This window comes from Phalacrocorax aristotelis, chromosome 13 (assembly GCF_949628215.1).
Source record: "Phalacrocorax aristotelis chromosome 13, bGulAri2.1, whole genome shotgun sequence".
Taxonomy (NCBI): domain Eukaryota; kingdom Metazoa; phylum Chordata; class Aves; order Suliformes; family Phalacrocoracidae; genus Phalacrocorax; species Phalacrocorax aristotelis.
Genome location: NC_134288.1, coordinates 11,262,799 through 11,278,199, shown reverse-complemented (window position 1 = coordinate 11,278,199; position 15,401 = coordinate 11,262,799). Strand labels below are relative to the sequence as shown.

At 46.9% G+C, this 15,401-nt stretch overlaps 1 protein-coding gene across 1 annotated transcript in view; it reads right to left on the bottom strand.

Annotated features, from left to right (window-relative positions):
- KCNQ2 (potassium voltage-gated channel subfamily Q member 2) overlaps positions 1-15,401 on the bottom strand; it is a 77,507-nt gene that overhangs the window by 25,159 nt on the left and 36,947 nt on the right. The window contains exons 10-12 of the mRNA XM_075108701.1: positions 11,827-11,895; positions 9,833-9,862; positions 4,122-4,175 (exon numbers count right to left, since the gene is read on the bottom strand). Coding sequence (XP_074964802.1) covers positions 4,122-4,175; positions 9,833-9,862; positions 11,827-11,895 — 153 coding nt within the window. The remainder of the gene's footprint in view (positions 1-4,121; positions 4,176-9,832; positions 9,863-11,826; positions 11,896-15,401) is intronic.

The following is a 15,401-nucleotide window of genomic DNA, read 5'->3' as shown; positions in this document are numbered from 1 at the left end:
TAGGGCATGCTTTAGTTCCCAGATCTTCAATTGGCACCTATTAAAAACATATTTGATAACAAAAAAATTGTAATGTTTCCAGGCTGACTTTGGGGAAGGTTTACAAAAGTTTCAGCTTTTAACTTGAATTTATTGAAGGATAGAAACTGAGCTGACTTCTCTGTTGCCAGTCAGAAAACAAGAGCCCACGCTGGATGAACACGTAAGGACCAATCCATGGTCCCACGGCTGACAGAAAGATGCTCACTGCTTTAGTGGGCTGTGCAGTTAGGCTCACTTGGGTCCAACAGCCCAGCACTCAGCAGCAAAATGCATGAGAACTAACCTTCAAATGAGCTGCCACCAGGCTCCTCAGGATGCTGGGGGTTTGAGCTCCCATTTGAAACCCTCTGGTTTGAGGTTCATTTCATAGCTCTCTATAGTATTAAATCAGCACTTTTAAAAAATGTGGACTCATTATGTTAGCAGTAATTTTGGATCAATAAGAAGTATTACCTGTAACTTCTTGTCATTGATTTTAAACTACGCTTGAGCAATTGTTTCATTTTCTCCTCTCATTTTGTAGGCAGCCAACATTAGCCAAACTGAGTTAGACTAACATGGACTCAGATCCATCTCTGCACATGAACTCAAACAGTAACAGTGTTAGTTCTTCTGAAAAGCTATGGCCAGGAGAAAGAGGCTATCTCCTGCTGGGAAATGAGGCTATTTTTGAATCCAGAGTTTGTGCTGAGCTCATGGCATATGAGGACACCTTGTTAAAACCATGCAGGAATGCCAGGAGTGAATGGTAGCCTTTCTGGCTATCACTGGGCTCCAGTCTGGTCGCAGGTGTGGATACAAGGCAGAAACCAATTACTGGAGACGTGAAGGAAAGGAAAATACATCTGTGTGTGCAACACTTGCCATGACTAGAGCAGAAACCAAGAGAGGCTCAAGTCTGGTTTGCCTCCAGTGATTTCAGAAAAGCCATTGCAAAGGTGAATTCAGCCCAGAGAATGGAGTTTCTAGAAGCAAAGCAACCTGGGCAAAAGGAAAACAAAAGGTCAGCCAATGATCAGCGTCTTGATGAGTAATCCCTCTTCTCTTCCTTTGTGGACTTGACTTAAAGGGAGTCACTAAAATCATAACGGGAAAGACCAGAGTTGCACCATCCCCGCAGCCACCACGGAAGCCTGGCTCAGCACTGGGCCTCGGGTGAGTGAAGGGACACTGGAACCAGACACATCTTTAACCTTGGCCTTTGGTATTTTGCAGCATTGCTGTTATACAGTCACCCCTCTCTCCCTAACACAGCCTTTTTTTCCCAGACTGATGCTGAGCACTGTCAAACACCACATCACACATATCCTGCATCTTCTAGCAACCTTTTGCTATTCGCCAGCTCAGCTGCTTTGCATTTCAGGAGCAAAGCAAAACAGCTAGATTGCAGCTTTGAGCTGGCCAATTATTCCTAAACAAGGCTTTAAGAAACACGCTACACCCGGGCCCGCAGGCCAGTCAAGGGCTCTGCAAACACCTTTCCTTCACTGGTCTGTGTGCCGTTTCTTCCCACTGTCACATCTCTGTGGTGCCTTCATCTCTCTGAGTAGATGCCATCAAAGTCTCTTACAAAGCAGAATATGATAGATTTACTAATCTGGCTTAGTAAAGTTATGTTACTGCCTAAAAATGCATGCATTATTGCATTTATTGACTAGATATCATTGGTTTAGTACATTAAGAAACCACAGCTTCTAAAGTTTTCCATTAATTTACTTACATTGAGTTTTCCATAATTGCCTCATCTTTTGCTGTTATTTCGTTATATGCATCCTAGATGAAGGCTTTTAGCACTCAGCCTTAGATGCATCAAAGTGCTGGCATCTGCCCCTAACAGTTTGTGCTGTGGGGGATTGCAGGCAGGCGGCCCAAGGGTCCAGGAAAACAAGGTATCTGAATTACTTTTATGTCCCTTCACAGTTAATCTATAGTTTTACTAAAGCACAGCGTGTATAACACCACAGTCAGGATAGATGCTGGTAACAAAGATGTCCTTGCAGCTACTCCAAAGTTCAAGACTCCTTTTTGACTGGAAGAACCACGGTCCGAAATCCTCCTTCTCAGGGTCTCCAATGGATTAAGAAGATCTTGAGATAACAATTTGCTTCATCCTCCCTTTCCCTTGCAGAACTCAAGATGGGGGAGATGAAATGAGGACCACAGTGGGAAGGAATTCAGTAGAAAACAGAAAAATTTATACTGGCTTTACCAATTAAAAAATCATGCCTAGGAAGCCATGCAAGGAAGACACTAAGATCAGAGTGGCTGATTTTCCAGAAAACAGAACTGGACATGGACAGATGAGAGGACAGCACTACGAATGTCACTGCTTGTCTTAATCTCTGACAAAAACAACCTCAATGTTAAGCAATTGAAAGGAGCCTTTCTCTAGGGAGCAGTTCCTGCCTGTACTATGCCTCCAAGGATAAAACAACCTCACCGGGCAAATGGAAACACTACAAAAGTAACTCTATTTTTTTCAGCTAGAATATTGACCAAATCTTTGCCATTTGGAAATGCATTGAAATGCTGCCTGTGCAACTGACGATCACCCAATATTTAAACTAGTTCTTTCAAAGATAAACTTCAAGGAAGGCCACAGTACCATCAAAATACATAGCAGGAGGCTAACTCAAAGATTCAGGCTATTTATCCAGGTACAGGGGATTTCCTACCATAGAGGACTGCTTATTATGAAATCCACATCACGTCCCCTTCCTCTTTGTTACCCATTCAGAGATGGGATTTACCACACTACTTCTGAGCTTCTGGTACACACAAGTCTCAGGCGTGAGTCTTAGCCTCTAGTCTGACAGATAATAAAAATAGCCAGCAGGGAAAAAATAGCAAGAAAAGAAAAGATACAAGTTGGAACAATTAATGGAGAAAATCAGAGATACATATACTTTTAAAACTGTAGTTTTATACTTTTAAGACTGTAGTTTGTTGGCTTTCTGAGGGAGACAGAGACTGGTGATTTTGAGAATTAAAACGGACTCCAAAAAAGAGCATGCAAAAATCGGATTTCACAAACATGCGGCATCACTCAGTGCCCTGCCACTCCTGGGCTTTCCACCTGCCGGGCTGCGGGAGGAAGAGCTGATGGGGTTCACCTGCCAGCATTCACAGCATGCAAACTCTGGGCATTGGTAATTCAAGAAGGTGCATGTTTGCTGCTGAGAAGCAGTGTCTGGGGCTGGGGAAGAGACTTTTCCAGTGCAGGTGTGGAACTAGATGTATTTATGCATAAGTAAAACAAGATAGACGTATCTGTGTACCCTTACGGCCATTAGATGGGTGCACTAAGGGATGCTCATTGGGAATTCTCTGAAGCCGCCTAACAATCATCAGCTTGATGAAAAAGATGAAAACACTGCTCATACGAAACCCTCTGCTCTAGCTATCTGTTCCCCATGGGATCTAGAAACAGAACCATTCACGATGCCAATGCCAACACTAAGGGGAACCCATATCCCCTGGTGGGACAGGCTGAGATTAGTCCTTCTCTAGCTGCGTAGTAGAGGTGCTAGATAGGCAAGCCATGGCTTCCAAAGGCCACAAGACTAGGAAAGGTCAATTTGTAGTGTTCAGAGAGCCAAAGGAACGGTGATTGAGCAGAGGTAGGAAGCTGGTATTTCTCATGCTACTAACTTGATACTGCTGTGCAGTGCAATTCAATTTGCAAGGATACCCTGGACCTTGAGGAGGGATGGAGCAATAGGGAGGAAAGGCTCTTTTTATAAATATTTTTTGTAAAAAATAATTAATTTTTTTTTTTTTACTTTTCCATCATTTGTTAAAATTCAGTTCCTGGCCTCCTTCATTGCTGAGCAGACACTGGCTTGCTAGCCCAGACCAAATTCCCAATCCTCGTCTCTTTGAATCACATATTCTGCATGATTAGCAGACAAGGAAGCCTCTAATTTCTGAGCAGGCAATGGGGAGGCTCTTTCACCTTTTTTTACTCATCTAGTACCTCTATTAAGCAGAGAAGTGATCGGAACGGGTGGTAGCAGGGTAGAGGGAGAATGAGCCGTGCAGCTTTTGATTAGTTCCGTGCGACGCATTTCCCGTGGTACCTAGAGTTTCCTGAGCAGCATCCGCATAGTGACTCTCTGCACGGTTTGCTTTTACTGGAAATGAGGGGAGAGTAAAAATTAGACCTGGAAGCAAATGCCAGACAGGAAACTTTTGATTACTGACTCTAGGTTTAAAAAACAGGTGTTTTGAGGGCCGGGTTCATGACAGGATTTTTCTGTTTGAGCATTAACTGGGGGGGGGCAGAAAAATCAGGAGGGTTTCTGAAATTCGTCTCACTGTGGTCAATAAGTGTCATTACTAGAAATGATGCATTCTGCATTGAAATGGTGGCATCAGTTCATCTACAATTGACTGAGTCCTTCAGGAAGATTTTTTCATCTGCATTGGAAACGAAAATTACTCTCTTCTTCCTCTAAACAGATAAAAAAAGACAATTTTTAAATTGTCTAAGCCATGGAGAGCCAAAACTTTAACTTGTTTTGTACAAAAACATCCAAAAGTTTCAAATTTCTTCCTTTAAAAAAAAAAACAACAAACAAAACTCACAAAGAGATCTAGTTAATTTGTGAATTATTTGCATTTCTCATACAGGAAATAGCATTATATTAAGCCTGGCATTTAAAAAATAAAAATAGATAAAAACAGGGTGTGGTGCAATCCCTTAAGGGAAGGGATTTGAACGTCTGTGTTCACGCATCTGTTTTTTGTAACACTTTTTAGACGGGCCCTACCACTTCTGCGGAGTCACTGGCTTTGCTGAGGCACCACCACAGCTCCCGTGAGCCCATCCCAAAGCGCTGCTCAGGCACTGCCCTGCCAGATCGCCACCGTGACCAGGGTCCTCCACGCCATGGAGCAGCCCTCTACCTGTGGAAGGGTAATGATGTGGCCCCCATCTCCCCACGTGGCCACCAGCGGGCATCACTTGCTGAGTTCACGGATAGACTGAAAAGGCTGAAGGGCATAAAAACTCAATCTCATTTTACACTTGAACTCGGCAATCGGAGGAGCTCGTGGGCACACGCAGAAGGAATTTGCAGGAATTCCTTCTGCTTCGCAGCATCCCATGCAAACTCAGCCAACACCACCCTCTGCATCCTGGGGACTCTTTAGGCACCTGCGATGGGACCCCGAATCCCCAGGGAGCCCCGGGGACCGGTGGAACTACCGGGGCTGTTCTGGAGCTGGGGCCTGAGCATCGCAGCATGGGAGTGGGATACTCAGCATGCAGAGCCTCAGGGAGACACGTGGGTTATCTCCTCTTAGTCTCCCCTGCAGTCCCTGTGCAAAGATGCAGTCCCCTCTGTGCAAATAATCCGCTCCCCTAAAGGTAACTGATTATTTCCAGATTACTGTCAGTCCCAGCATGAGTCTCTGACACCAGTTTAATCGGTTAGAAAGTCAACCGCCAACCCAAGCTAGCATGGCCAGTCAGGCTCCTGCGATTGACACCGGTTTCCACGGGTAGTAGCGGCTAGTGACACCTCGGACACCCTAGGCTGGATGAGCAGGGGCCCACTGAGTCAACCAAAGGCATCCTCCAGTGCGTACAAAAGCCTTAATCACACCCCTGAACAGAGATATTAACGTTGTGTGTATCTCAGACAGACATATACATACATTGATATATAGATAGATTTACGCACAGATATACGTACACGTTACAAGGTGGCCCAGTCCAGCGTTCATTCAATATAATGGCCAAGGTCTTGCTGAGTTCATTAGGGTCAAGGATGGACAAACCACAGCTGAGGACAACCTTCTAAAGAGGTTCCTCTCATTACCTACAGGACTGAACTCATGCTGGACAAAGTAATCTGAGTTTTAGCTTCCCAGTTCCCTGGAATCCTTCTGGATTTTTTTCTCTGATATTAAAGCATTATTATGATCACTTGGTTCATTAATTTTTAGCTTTTCACCCAATCATATTTTGGAAAATACAAGAGGAAGAAATATGGTTATGGATGCCTTCAGATGTTTATCAAACCATCTGTTAAAGAGCATCTGAAGCACAGATTTCATATAGGAGCCTCTGTAGTCCTGGCTAACCATATGTTTGTCTTTTTGACATTACAATCAGAAGACAAAATAAACAGCGACGAGATGCCACAGCAAATTTCAAGCCTGATTAACACAGCAGTAATCAACCCCCGTTACCACTCTGATTTGCTGGCTTTCTGCAGCAGGAGGGGTGAGAAAAGTCCCACCACAGAGCAGCCCTCCTTCCCTGGTGTTATGAGGCAGGGAGGGCTCATATCTGGAGCCTGCACAAGAGCAGCATGGTCTCAGAGGCATGATCGGCGCTAACTGCTCCTGCAGCAGCAGCCAGCCCAGGGAAGGGCAGATGGCCACTTCTCCTGGCCAAGGCAGATGGTAGGGTGGACACAGGGCCCAAAGCGATGGGCAACAGAAGAGGCTTTGTGAGCAGATTTTAAATAGGGAAGAAAATAAAAAGGGGGAAGAGGTATGTAGCATGTAGAAAAAGGCCAGCATCTTTTCTGCTCATCACAGCCTGGGCTCCATGTCATGGGGAGGCGAGCTCCTGTCCCCCGCACAGGTCAGCACACAGCTTCCCAGCACTCAGTCATAGATGAATGCAGACAAGCTCACAGTGAAAAACAAAACAGAAGTGGTAGAGAAAGGACGTAACCTGTCTCTCAGATTGGCTGTCCCATTTTACGCCAAGACCAAATCAAAAGTCACCTGAGTAATTCCAGGCGACCCCGAGCCTCCACCACGCTAACCCCATCACCTCCCCATGTCCTCCCATGCCGGGCAGCAGCTCTCCGAGTGCCATCTCAGCAGAAATCAGCACAGCTCAGCAGCACTGGAGTCAGAGGGCAGCATCGCCGCTGGTGCACGGGCAAGACTCCGACAGCTGCCCCGCGCACTGGCGGGTCGCTTGGGATGCTCCCTGACCTTGCAAGGCCATGTTTGTCTTGCACAGCGCATTGCCACGAGCCGTGCCAGCATCCCTTCTCTAACTTAAAATATATTAAGATGCAAAATAGTAAAAAAGCTGTTTCTGTTCTGTTTGCTGTAATGACTTTGTGGTGTATCCATAATGGAAAGAGGGACATAGGAAATCAGCCACTCCCTACACATAACTAGAATGGGAGGAAGATCCAGCTATCTCCAGACGAGAGACTGTACATTTCCTCACATTGATGGAAATGGAAAGGGGCAAATCCTTCACCATCTGAAGCAGTAAAAGTGCGGTGCTGGGGTCTGCTCTGAGACATGATTCATACTGAGGAGTTTCCTAAGCGGAACAGTCATCAGTGACAGACCACGTCTGGATGATTAACTGTCGAGTGGGCTGAGAAACAGGACAAGTTTTCTTTTCTAAGGGCAGGATGGCACACTGAGCATCACTAGGAGGCTGTTGGGAATTAAAGTGGGTGGGAGATTTGTCATGTCAATATAAAAGATATATAAACTTTTATTTGGGAAAATAGGTGATTTGGGCCCCCCCGAATATAGGGACTACTGTGCAAAATTCCTTCCCGAGGTCTGAGACATTATCAGATGGAAAAGGGCAGTGGGAGAAGGTAGAATTGACAAATTCTAACGAAACATAGAAGGAAAGAGCTTTGGTTCTGCTACGGCAGCTGAACTAAATGATATGGAAAACGCTCTAATGCTATATATATGGCAGCTGCAGACCCTCAGCTTAAGCACTCCTGGGTTCAGGTTTAGCATCTTATAACAGAGGGCAACAAAACCCATCAGTATCATAAGAGTCAGATACACTACAGGAGTAGGAAAGCAGCATTTGGAGAGAACCCTGATGAAGGAGCCGTATATAGTAAAAAAATGCTCTGAAAAAGGGCAGTGAAAGGCTATTTTTATTTCTTTCTGTGACATAAGATTAAGAAAGCAATGTAGAAAATGAACAGGGAAAACCTTGCAACTTCTATGAAGAAATCTTATATCCAACGTAGTGTTTTAACTGGTGAAAATGAACACTGTAAGACAGGACGGAGATTAAAAAATAAGAAATAAGACTAGTGCCTCAGAAATAAGACTAGTGCCTGCGACTGCAGGGATGCTGGCTGGTGTGACCCTACAAGGGACCATCAGTCCTCAGATTTCCTTGGCTACAGAGCTGATAGAGTTGAACAGAAATTTCGCCTCATTGCACAGTCCTATGCCTGTGAGAAATGTGGATTTACCCTCTGATGCATCCAAAGAATGTCACTGGCTGCGACAGGGCAGCAGAGCAGCCAGGCCCCTGGGATGAAATGCTGACCCTCCTGATGCCATGGGTGGGTGGCCAAGATTGCAGCCTTGGTCTGCTCCCAGAGAGCACTTCCCATGTAATGCTCCCTGCTTTAATAGAGCTGGATGGAGGCTGCATTCGCTCCAGCTACACAAGCTGAGACCCCACGTAGGAAAAAGAAAAGTATCTGGATAGTTGAAACATGATCTTGGAGATTTGATTTATTTGGCAGGAAAGTGGATGGAGTGCTACGGAGGTTCTGCTTATAAAGAAAAGCTCAAATGAAAGACAGAAAAAGGAGAGGGGAGGGGAAGGAAGGAAAGATGACATTTTCCTCCCTTTTGTCAGCACCATATCTACCCAGATATCTTTGGTTGGATTTTATGCCAGGGAAAACTTAGTTTCTGGCCTCTTATTAGCTAAAAGGCACAGCAGAAAGTTACATCTGCAAAATGCCAGGCTCTAGTTATACCTCTGAAAAAACATATTTATTGTTTACAATATTTAGCCTGTAAGCTGTTTTTTGAAATATGAGATGGAAGATTTGAAGGCCAAGCAGGTGATCTCCACAGATCATCAGTTTTGCATCTTGCCTCCCAAGAAAGAAAATGAGATCCAGCCCCAGCATTACTTCTTAAAAGATCTGGGAAAATATAGGAAAAAAAACCAAAAAAACCAAACCAGAATTAAAAGGGGATGAAAAGTATCCTGAAAGTATCCCAAATACCAGCCCTGTTGCTTTCCCTGGGACACGTGAATAGCGAAAAGCTCTCCCATAGGTGAGATTTATGGCTGGCCTTGGAAGGTGCTCGCCACGTCTCAGAGGGCGCCCGGCTGAGCACACTCTGCACGGTGGACTCGAGGCGTGGAGGGAAGACGGAGCAGGGACTGTGCTTCATCCAGAGGTTGTGAGGCCAAAGGGAATGGGGTAGAGGAAGGGTGTCTCTGCCATGCAACGTCGTGCCGTGTCAGAGAGCCCTCCTGTGTCCCGCGGAGCAGCAGGTCCACGCAGCCCTGTGCAGTACCCTGCAGCGAGAGGAACTCAGGAGAAGTTGCTAACTCGGTGACATGGTGATGGCTTTGTGTTCCCATGTCACCTCCGCCTGGCATGGCGTTGGGTGATGGAGACATAGGCAAAGCATCACCTACCCATCGGCACTCATTAAGCCTGTGTTATACTGTTTCGGCTACAACTCCAGAAACAAAAGGAAAAAAAAGCAGCATAAACCAAAGCCCTGCTGTTATCCCGGATAAGTGTCTGCCAGCTCCGCCCGTGCTGCCCACCACTCTCTCTAGCCCCCACAGCCTTGCTATCCTTGCAGCTACAGCCCAAGGCAGACTGGAAGGAAGACATGATTTAAGGTCCAGCATACACGTAGATACATTGGACTGCCACAGCACAGAAAAAGCACGTTAATACCTAGAATGCTTCCCTCGATGGCGCCACAACATGGTACACACACGCACACACGTACATAGAAATCTACAGGTAATGCATGGGGATGGTGTGTTGGCAGTGATACAGACCTTGGCGATGGTTCGGGCTGCTGCTCTTTCCTTTAAACAGAAGCAATAGTACATTAGCATGGTGTCAGGTGGCAAAAGATGTTGCTGCTTCACTGTTAAAACATAACGAAAGGACAATACCAAACAATACAACTAAGTGGAAGTTGTGGACAGAAGAAAGGGAAAGGAGCACTTAATTCCTGGAGTTTCTGGCCTGGGCAGAATATCACTGGAGACTCACACAACCTCAGAGAAGACACATACAACGCACAGGGTTGAAGAGCTGATCCCAACCCATCCTTGTGCCTATGCATGACTGAGACACCTGACGGTCGTGTGATTTGTGTGAGCACAGGAGGACTTCTGTGGGCTCAGAGAGCGGCCCCCTTCGTTTGGAAATGCACCACCCTAAGTTGTTTCTGCACACAGGGAAGGATTTGAACGGCTCCCATGACTCTGGTGCATTTGCTTTTCCTTCCTGGTCATTCGGTCAGAGCTAATGTCCAATCTCTCATGCACGGCTTCACGCTGCAGCACTAATGTGTGGCGCTGGGAGGGGGGACACTGGTGGGAAGGAGTATGGACCCCTGCCCTGACATCCTGACACCCCATGTGGGGTTTCTGCCCCCAAAGCCTTTGGCAGCTACTTTGCCAAAGTGGTTGGCAAAGGCTACATGGAGGGAGTGGGACACCACAATTTTGTATGCGGTTTCCTACTGACATCCCAAACCACCTGATTGCCCTGAAAAGCCATTGACACTGAGGACAAAGTGAGCTGAATACCTGCAAAAGGTAGGCATAACACTGCAAGCCAAGCTCAGGCCACACTGAAAAAACCATCTCACCTTCACTGACCAGGCATCTTGGTGGCATTTCCCTGCAGCAATGAGGAAAACCTGCTCTGCCTTCACCTGCTCTGAATCACAGCTTCTTCACACTGGGAAATTGCAAGTAATGTGGGGCCCCGAGCAGCCTTGCCCCTTCAGCCCCGCAAGACAGGGAGCAGACTGTGTTTCTCAGCAGATAAGGGTCCGCCTCCACTAAAACCAGACAGTCTAAGGGACAAACCGGACTGCGAGAAGACCTGGGCAGGAGGAGCTTGATGCCCTGCAAGCACAATGCTGTACCAGCCCTGGCCGTGCCTCCACCCAGCAGTGACCACTGAGATGCTGAGATCTGCACAGACCCGACCCCTCTCCCTTAGGCTGAAGGCAGCAGCCTGGAGAGACTAAAAAAAAAGTCCTTCCACCCTCTGCTCCTTGCTCAGACAAACTTGGAAGCTCAGCCTCAGTCGCTAGCTCAAAACCTCACATTTTAAAATTTGCTGTCTGACCCATGGGTCTACAGATCTCTACTCTCTGGAGAGGCACACAGCCGAGGGCAGGTCCCATCCCACCCCTCCCCGGCTGGCCCCACTGCCCACAGGCACAGCCGTCTCCTCTCCACCCCTCCCAGGGTCTGCATGCTCCCCATTCACCGAATGGGGCAATCTCACCTGCTTAAAAACAAGAATTACCCCTCCCAAGCACACGCTTAGACTGCAGAACTCCTGGCCTTCTGGGGCAATCACTTACACCTTGCCACAGGAAATTTAGCAAAAATTTCTCACTGCTACAACTTTGCCTGCTCTCAGGGCAGGCGAGGGAAGGCTGGAGGAAACAGGGAATGAAATAACATATCGTGGGCCTGAGTGTCCTCTGAGGGCAGACTCTCTGAAAACACGACTTTGCATTTCAGCCAAGCACTGTAATATTACTCCAGAGCCAAGTTAGGCTGAAGAAATTCATGTACAGCGTGGGAGAGGGATGGGGAGGAGGAGGCTGAGCAACCCATGGGGGACCAGCTGCCAGAACCTCTCACATCTTCAAGGCTGCCCATATGCAAAAGGCAGGAAGAAAAAAAGAAAAAAATAAAACACACCAAAATAAAAAAATTTTTTAAAAAAAGGAAAAGAAAAAGGAAGAAAAAGGTTGTGAAGTGTGTGCTTTCCCAGCTGTCTTAACTCTGCTGCTAACCTGAATGTCAGTCCCGATTTGCTCTTCAGGTTCCTCAGGAGCTCCAACTGGTTCAGAGGAGGGATGAGTCTGGAGGAAGAAAATAAAGACCATTAATATTCAGGCAGAGCTGATATCAGAGCCTCCTGTCTCGGAAACTTCCCCCTCTGCCCCATCCTTTCAACTAGAACCAGCTTTGTGACACCAACTGCAACTGGGGGACAGCTCGGGAAGGATGGAGGGGGGCTTGGCTGCTACTTCCAACAGTGTCCTAAGGCAGAGCAGTGGGGGAAGATAGAGTGACAGCAAGAGAGAGAGAAACTTGTCTGCCCCACCAAATTTTGATTCTCCCAGAAACCAAGCGGCTGCCGGGGTTTCTGCGCAGCGCGGCAGTGTTTTAGCAGGAGAGCTCTTTCAACACCTGTAGTCTAGCGGTTGGCGTTGCTCTGTTTGGAGGTCAGCACTTCAGCTGTGTACTGGGTGGAGAGAAGCTCCAGTTTCGGAGGCAAATGGGAAAACTCAACTCTGCTGCTCTTGGGAATGTGGGGAGGCATGGGAAGGAGCATCTTATGGGGGGGAGGAAATAGGGACACAAGGCTAGGAGCATCCCAGGAGAAACAGCAGTGTGCTTGGGGGTCAAGTGTAACCAATTCCCTAGAGTCCACGTCAGGTTTTGCCCCAAAATGAGGTAAAAACATGTATCATTGCCTCCTAGAAACCATGGGTTTCCTTCCTTTCTCAGGGAGAAAAAGAACCTGACAGTGGGAATCCTGGATAATAATTAAAAAAAAAGAAAAACCCTGAACAATCACCCTGTTGCCTATCCTGCATTTGTGCTAAGTCATTGAATTAGCTGCCACATCCACTTTTCATTTCTTCCCTCAGACCCTGCGAGACCAGGGCTTGCTCCATAAATATTTAACATTGATATTCACAGTCAGGCTTTCAATCAAGAATGCTGTGAGCTGGAGGTGTCGGGGGAGGACGGAGATTGCTGCACGTGGTTGGGAAGAACAGCATCTACTTTAGAGGGTGCTTGGGGACTCTGCATTTGGGGTCAAGGCCAATGGGGCTCATCCCATGGCTTGCTGCAAACTCCTTTCTGGGCCACCAACGTGCCCTTGTCAAACCGTCGAAGCACCACATGCCATCACTGTGCCCAGAGGGTGCAAAGTCATCCCAGCAGCTGCCCCTGGTCACGCTTGTGACAAGCGAGTGGGAGGCAGCATCACTGCAGGAACGAAGGGGAGGATGGGGGCTGCTGGCGGGCTGAGAACAGGCTGTCTGCAGCTGCCCGGGTCTGTGCAGCCCAAAGAGCCACCACCCCAATGCAGCATATACTTATGGCTTTGCTGGAAAATTAGCCACATAAGTTTTAATGAAAGCAAGAAGGACCTACACAAATGGTCCCCAAATCGCAACTCAGGACGGGAAGGAAACAGGTGCAAGTGCTTGCACGCCCCTAACAGACTGATCTCAGCTGAGGTGCTGTAAGAAATGGGGCTGTTGCTTACTGCAAAATAAAGGCAGACATGTTTATGCCCACATTTTTTCAGCCATTAGACCAATAATTTCACAGTTTTCCTCTAACTGGGGAAAAAAAAAAAAGCCCAGCCAGAAAAGCATCTCCTCTGCATGCACAAAACTCATCCTCGAAAACACAGTTGTTCGGCAGAGCAGATTTGGTCTTCACAAGATTGAGGTAATCAGAAAATTTTCCAATCCTAAGTATGGAGAGAAGAATAAAAATAGGCCTGAAAATTTTGGCTCAGCTCCCCAGGCTAGCTCTGTTCACTTCCATCCAGAGAAGAGCACATCCTGATCTGATGAATTAATGATCCTCTTCACTCAAGACTTCAGGAAGAAGCTGACCTTGGAACAGTGGAGCAGCGCATGAGTGCTGGGCTGTCACCCCTGTTCAAACCCAACGCGGGGTTTGCAGATTTGTTCCAAGATGGGAAAAGGTGGTGCATAAAGTCAAGCACAAAGTGTCCTTAGCAGTTAATGAGGGGTGCAGAATTGTTCTTTGTTGAGTTAGTTTCTCAGGGAGGTTGATACCTAGCAGAGGACAGGACAACGGCCCCACTTCCTCCAGCTGGGATCACAGATTCAGGGCTCCCACCGATGCAAGCTTCAGAGCTGAAGAGCTCATAGCTCACTAGATTGAAGATTCAGGATCCCAAAAGGAGCTCCTTCCTTTGGATTAGTCCATAACACAAGGTTTGCACTGTGCTGAAGGTGGCAATCTCTTGGGCCACCACAGATGCTTCCATGCAAAGGTAAAGGCATGCAGGCAAACACAGAAATTCACCATTTCTGTGGTAGGGTGATGAGCCTGGTACATGTGTGCGTGGTGGAAAAAATCATGTTTTACTGAAACTTTAATTATTGCAAATGGGTGCAAACTCAGCCATGTATTTGACTTGAAATTTAATCGGAGTTGAATGCTCAGCCTAGCCTGTCATTACAAGAGCAGCTCGGGGAACAGCTACCGCATTGCACTGTTTCACCAGAACCTCAGAGAAAAGACAGGGCTCTGCTTAGCGTGTTAACTGAGCTTTGCTATAAAATGCTGGATGGAGGACAGCCTGTGCTGGCATGTGTGCCCAGGGGACAGGTGATGCAGGTGCCACTGCATCCTCCAGAGACGTGGAGAAAGGACCTCCGGCTGGGACGTCCCATGTTTTCTCTCTCTCCTCCTGGTCTGTGTGTCACTTGTTAGCAAGGGAAGCATGTTTCGGTTAAAGGGGAGCTAGGTGAGAAGTTTTGCACGACACGGCAACACACAGAGCTCATGCCACCCACCACAGCAACAATTCCAAGTCGCCGGCTGCTGCAGGGGATCCAGCGGTACTTACAGCTGCTTCCCATCACCCCTCCCAGTACAGCACAGAGAAACACCACACTAACTTCAGGTGCCGGCTCCCCCCATCCAAAGGGAAGGCAAATTTGCTATTCCTGGTAGCACAGATAACGTTCAAGCATCTGGGGACAGTAGGGATATCATGCCTCCGGCCAGGACATCATCAAAAACCCACAACACAAGGAGGGCAGCAGCACACACAAAAACACACACAGACCACGACACACACGCACACAGAGATGAGGATTATGATGAATTTTTTGAACAGCCCCAGTATGAACAATTAGGAAGGGGGTAACAAGGAGATGGATGCTGGAATGGGACAGGGACTTAAATGAGTCTCCATGCTGTCTTGGAGCTCCTATGAGGAGCCAATTTTTACTCTAACCATGACTTCATGTGTCCAGCCTAACCTATTTTTCATAACTTATATTTTATTGTAAGAAATGGAACGGAAGTGGCACATTTTAATTTCACTCCCAGCATTAGAAAAATGCCTGATTCCTAAAACAGGCTGTTGTTCAACACAACAGGGAAATGCATTAATAACTTTATGTGTGTAATTCATTGATGCAATTTGCTGTAAATTAACCACACGAAGTGGTAAGCATGATTTACTAAAGCTGTAAAACTTGCATCTGTGAAAACTGGAACCAGGTTTGGAAAGCAGGCATTAAATCACATCAGCTTTAACAGCATTAATGCATCTAGTGAGGATTTAAACTGCTCTAAG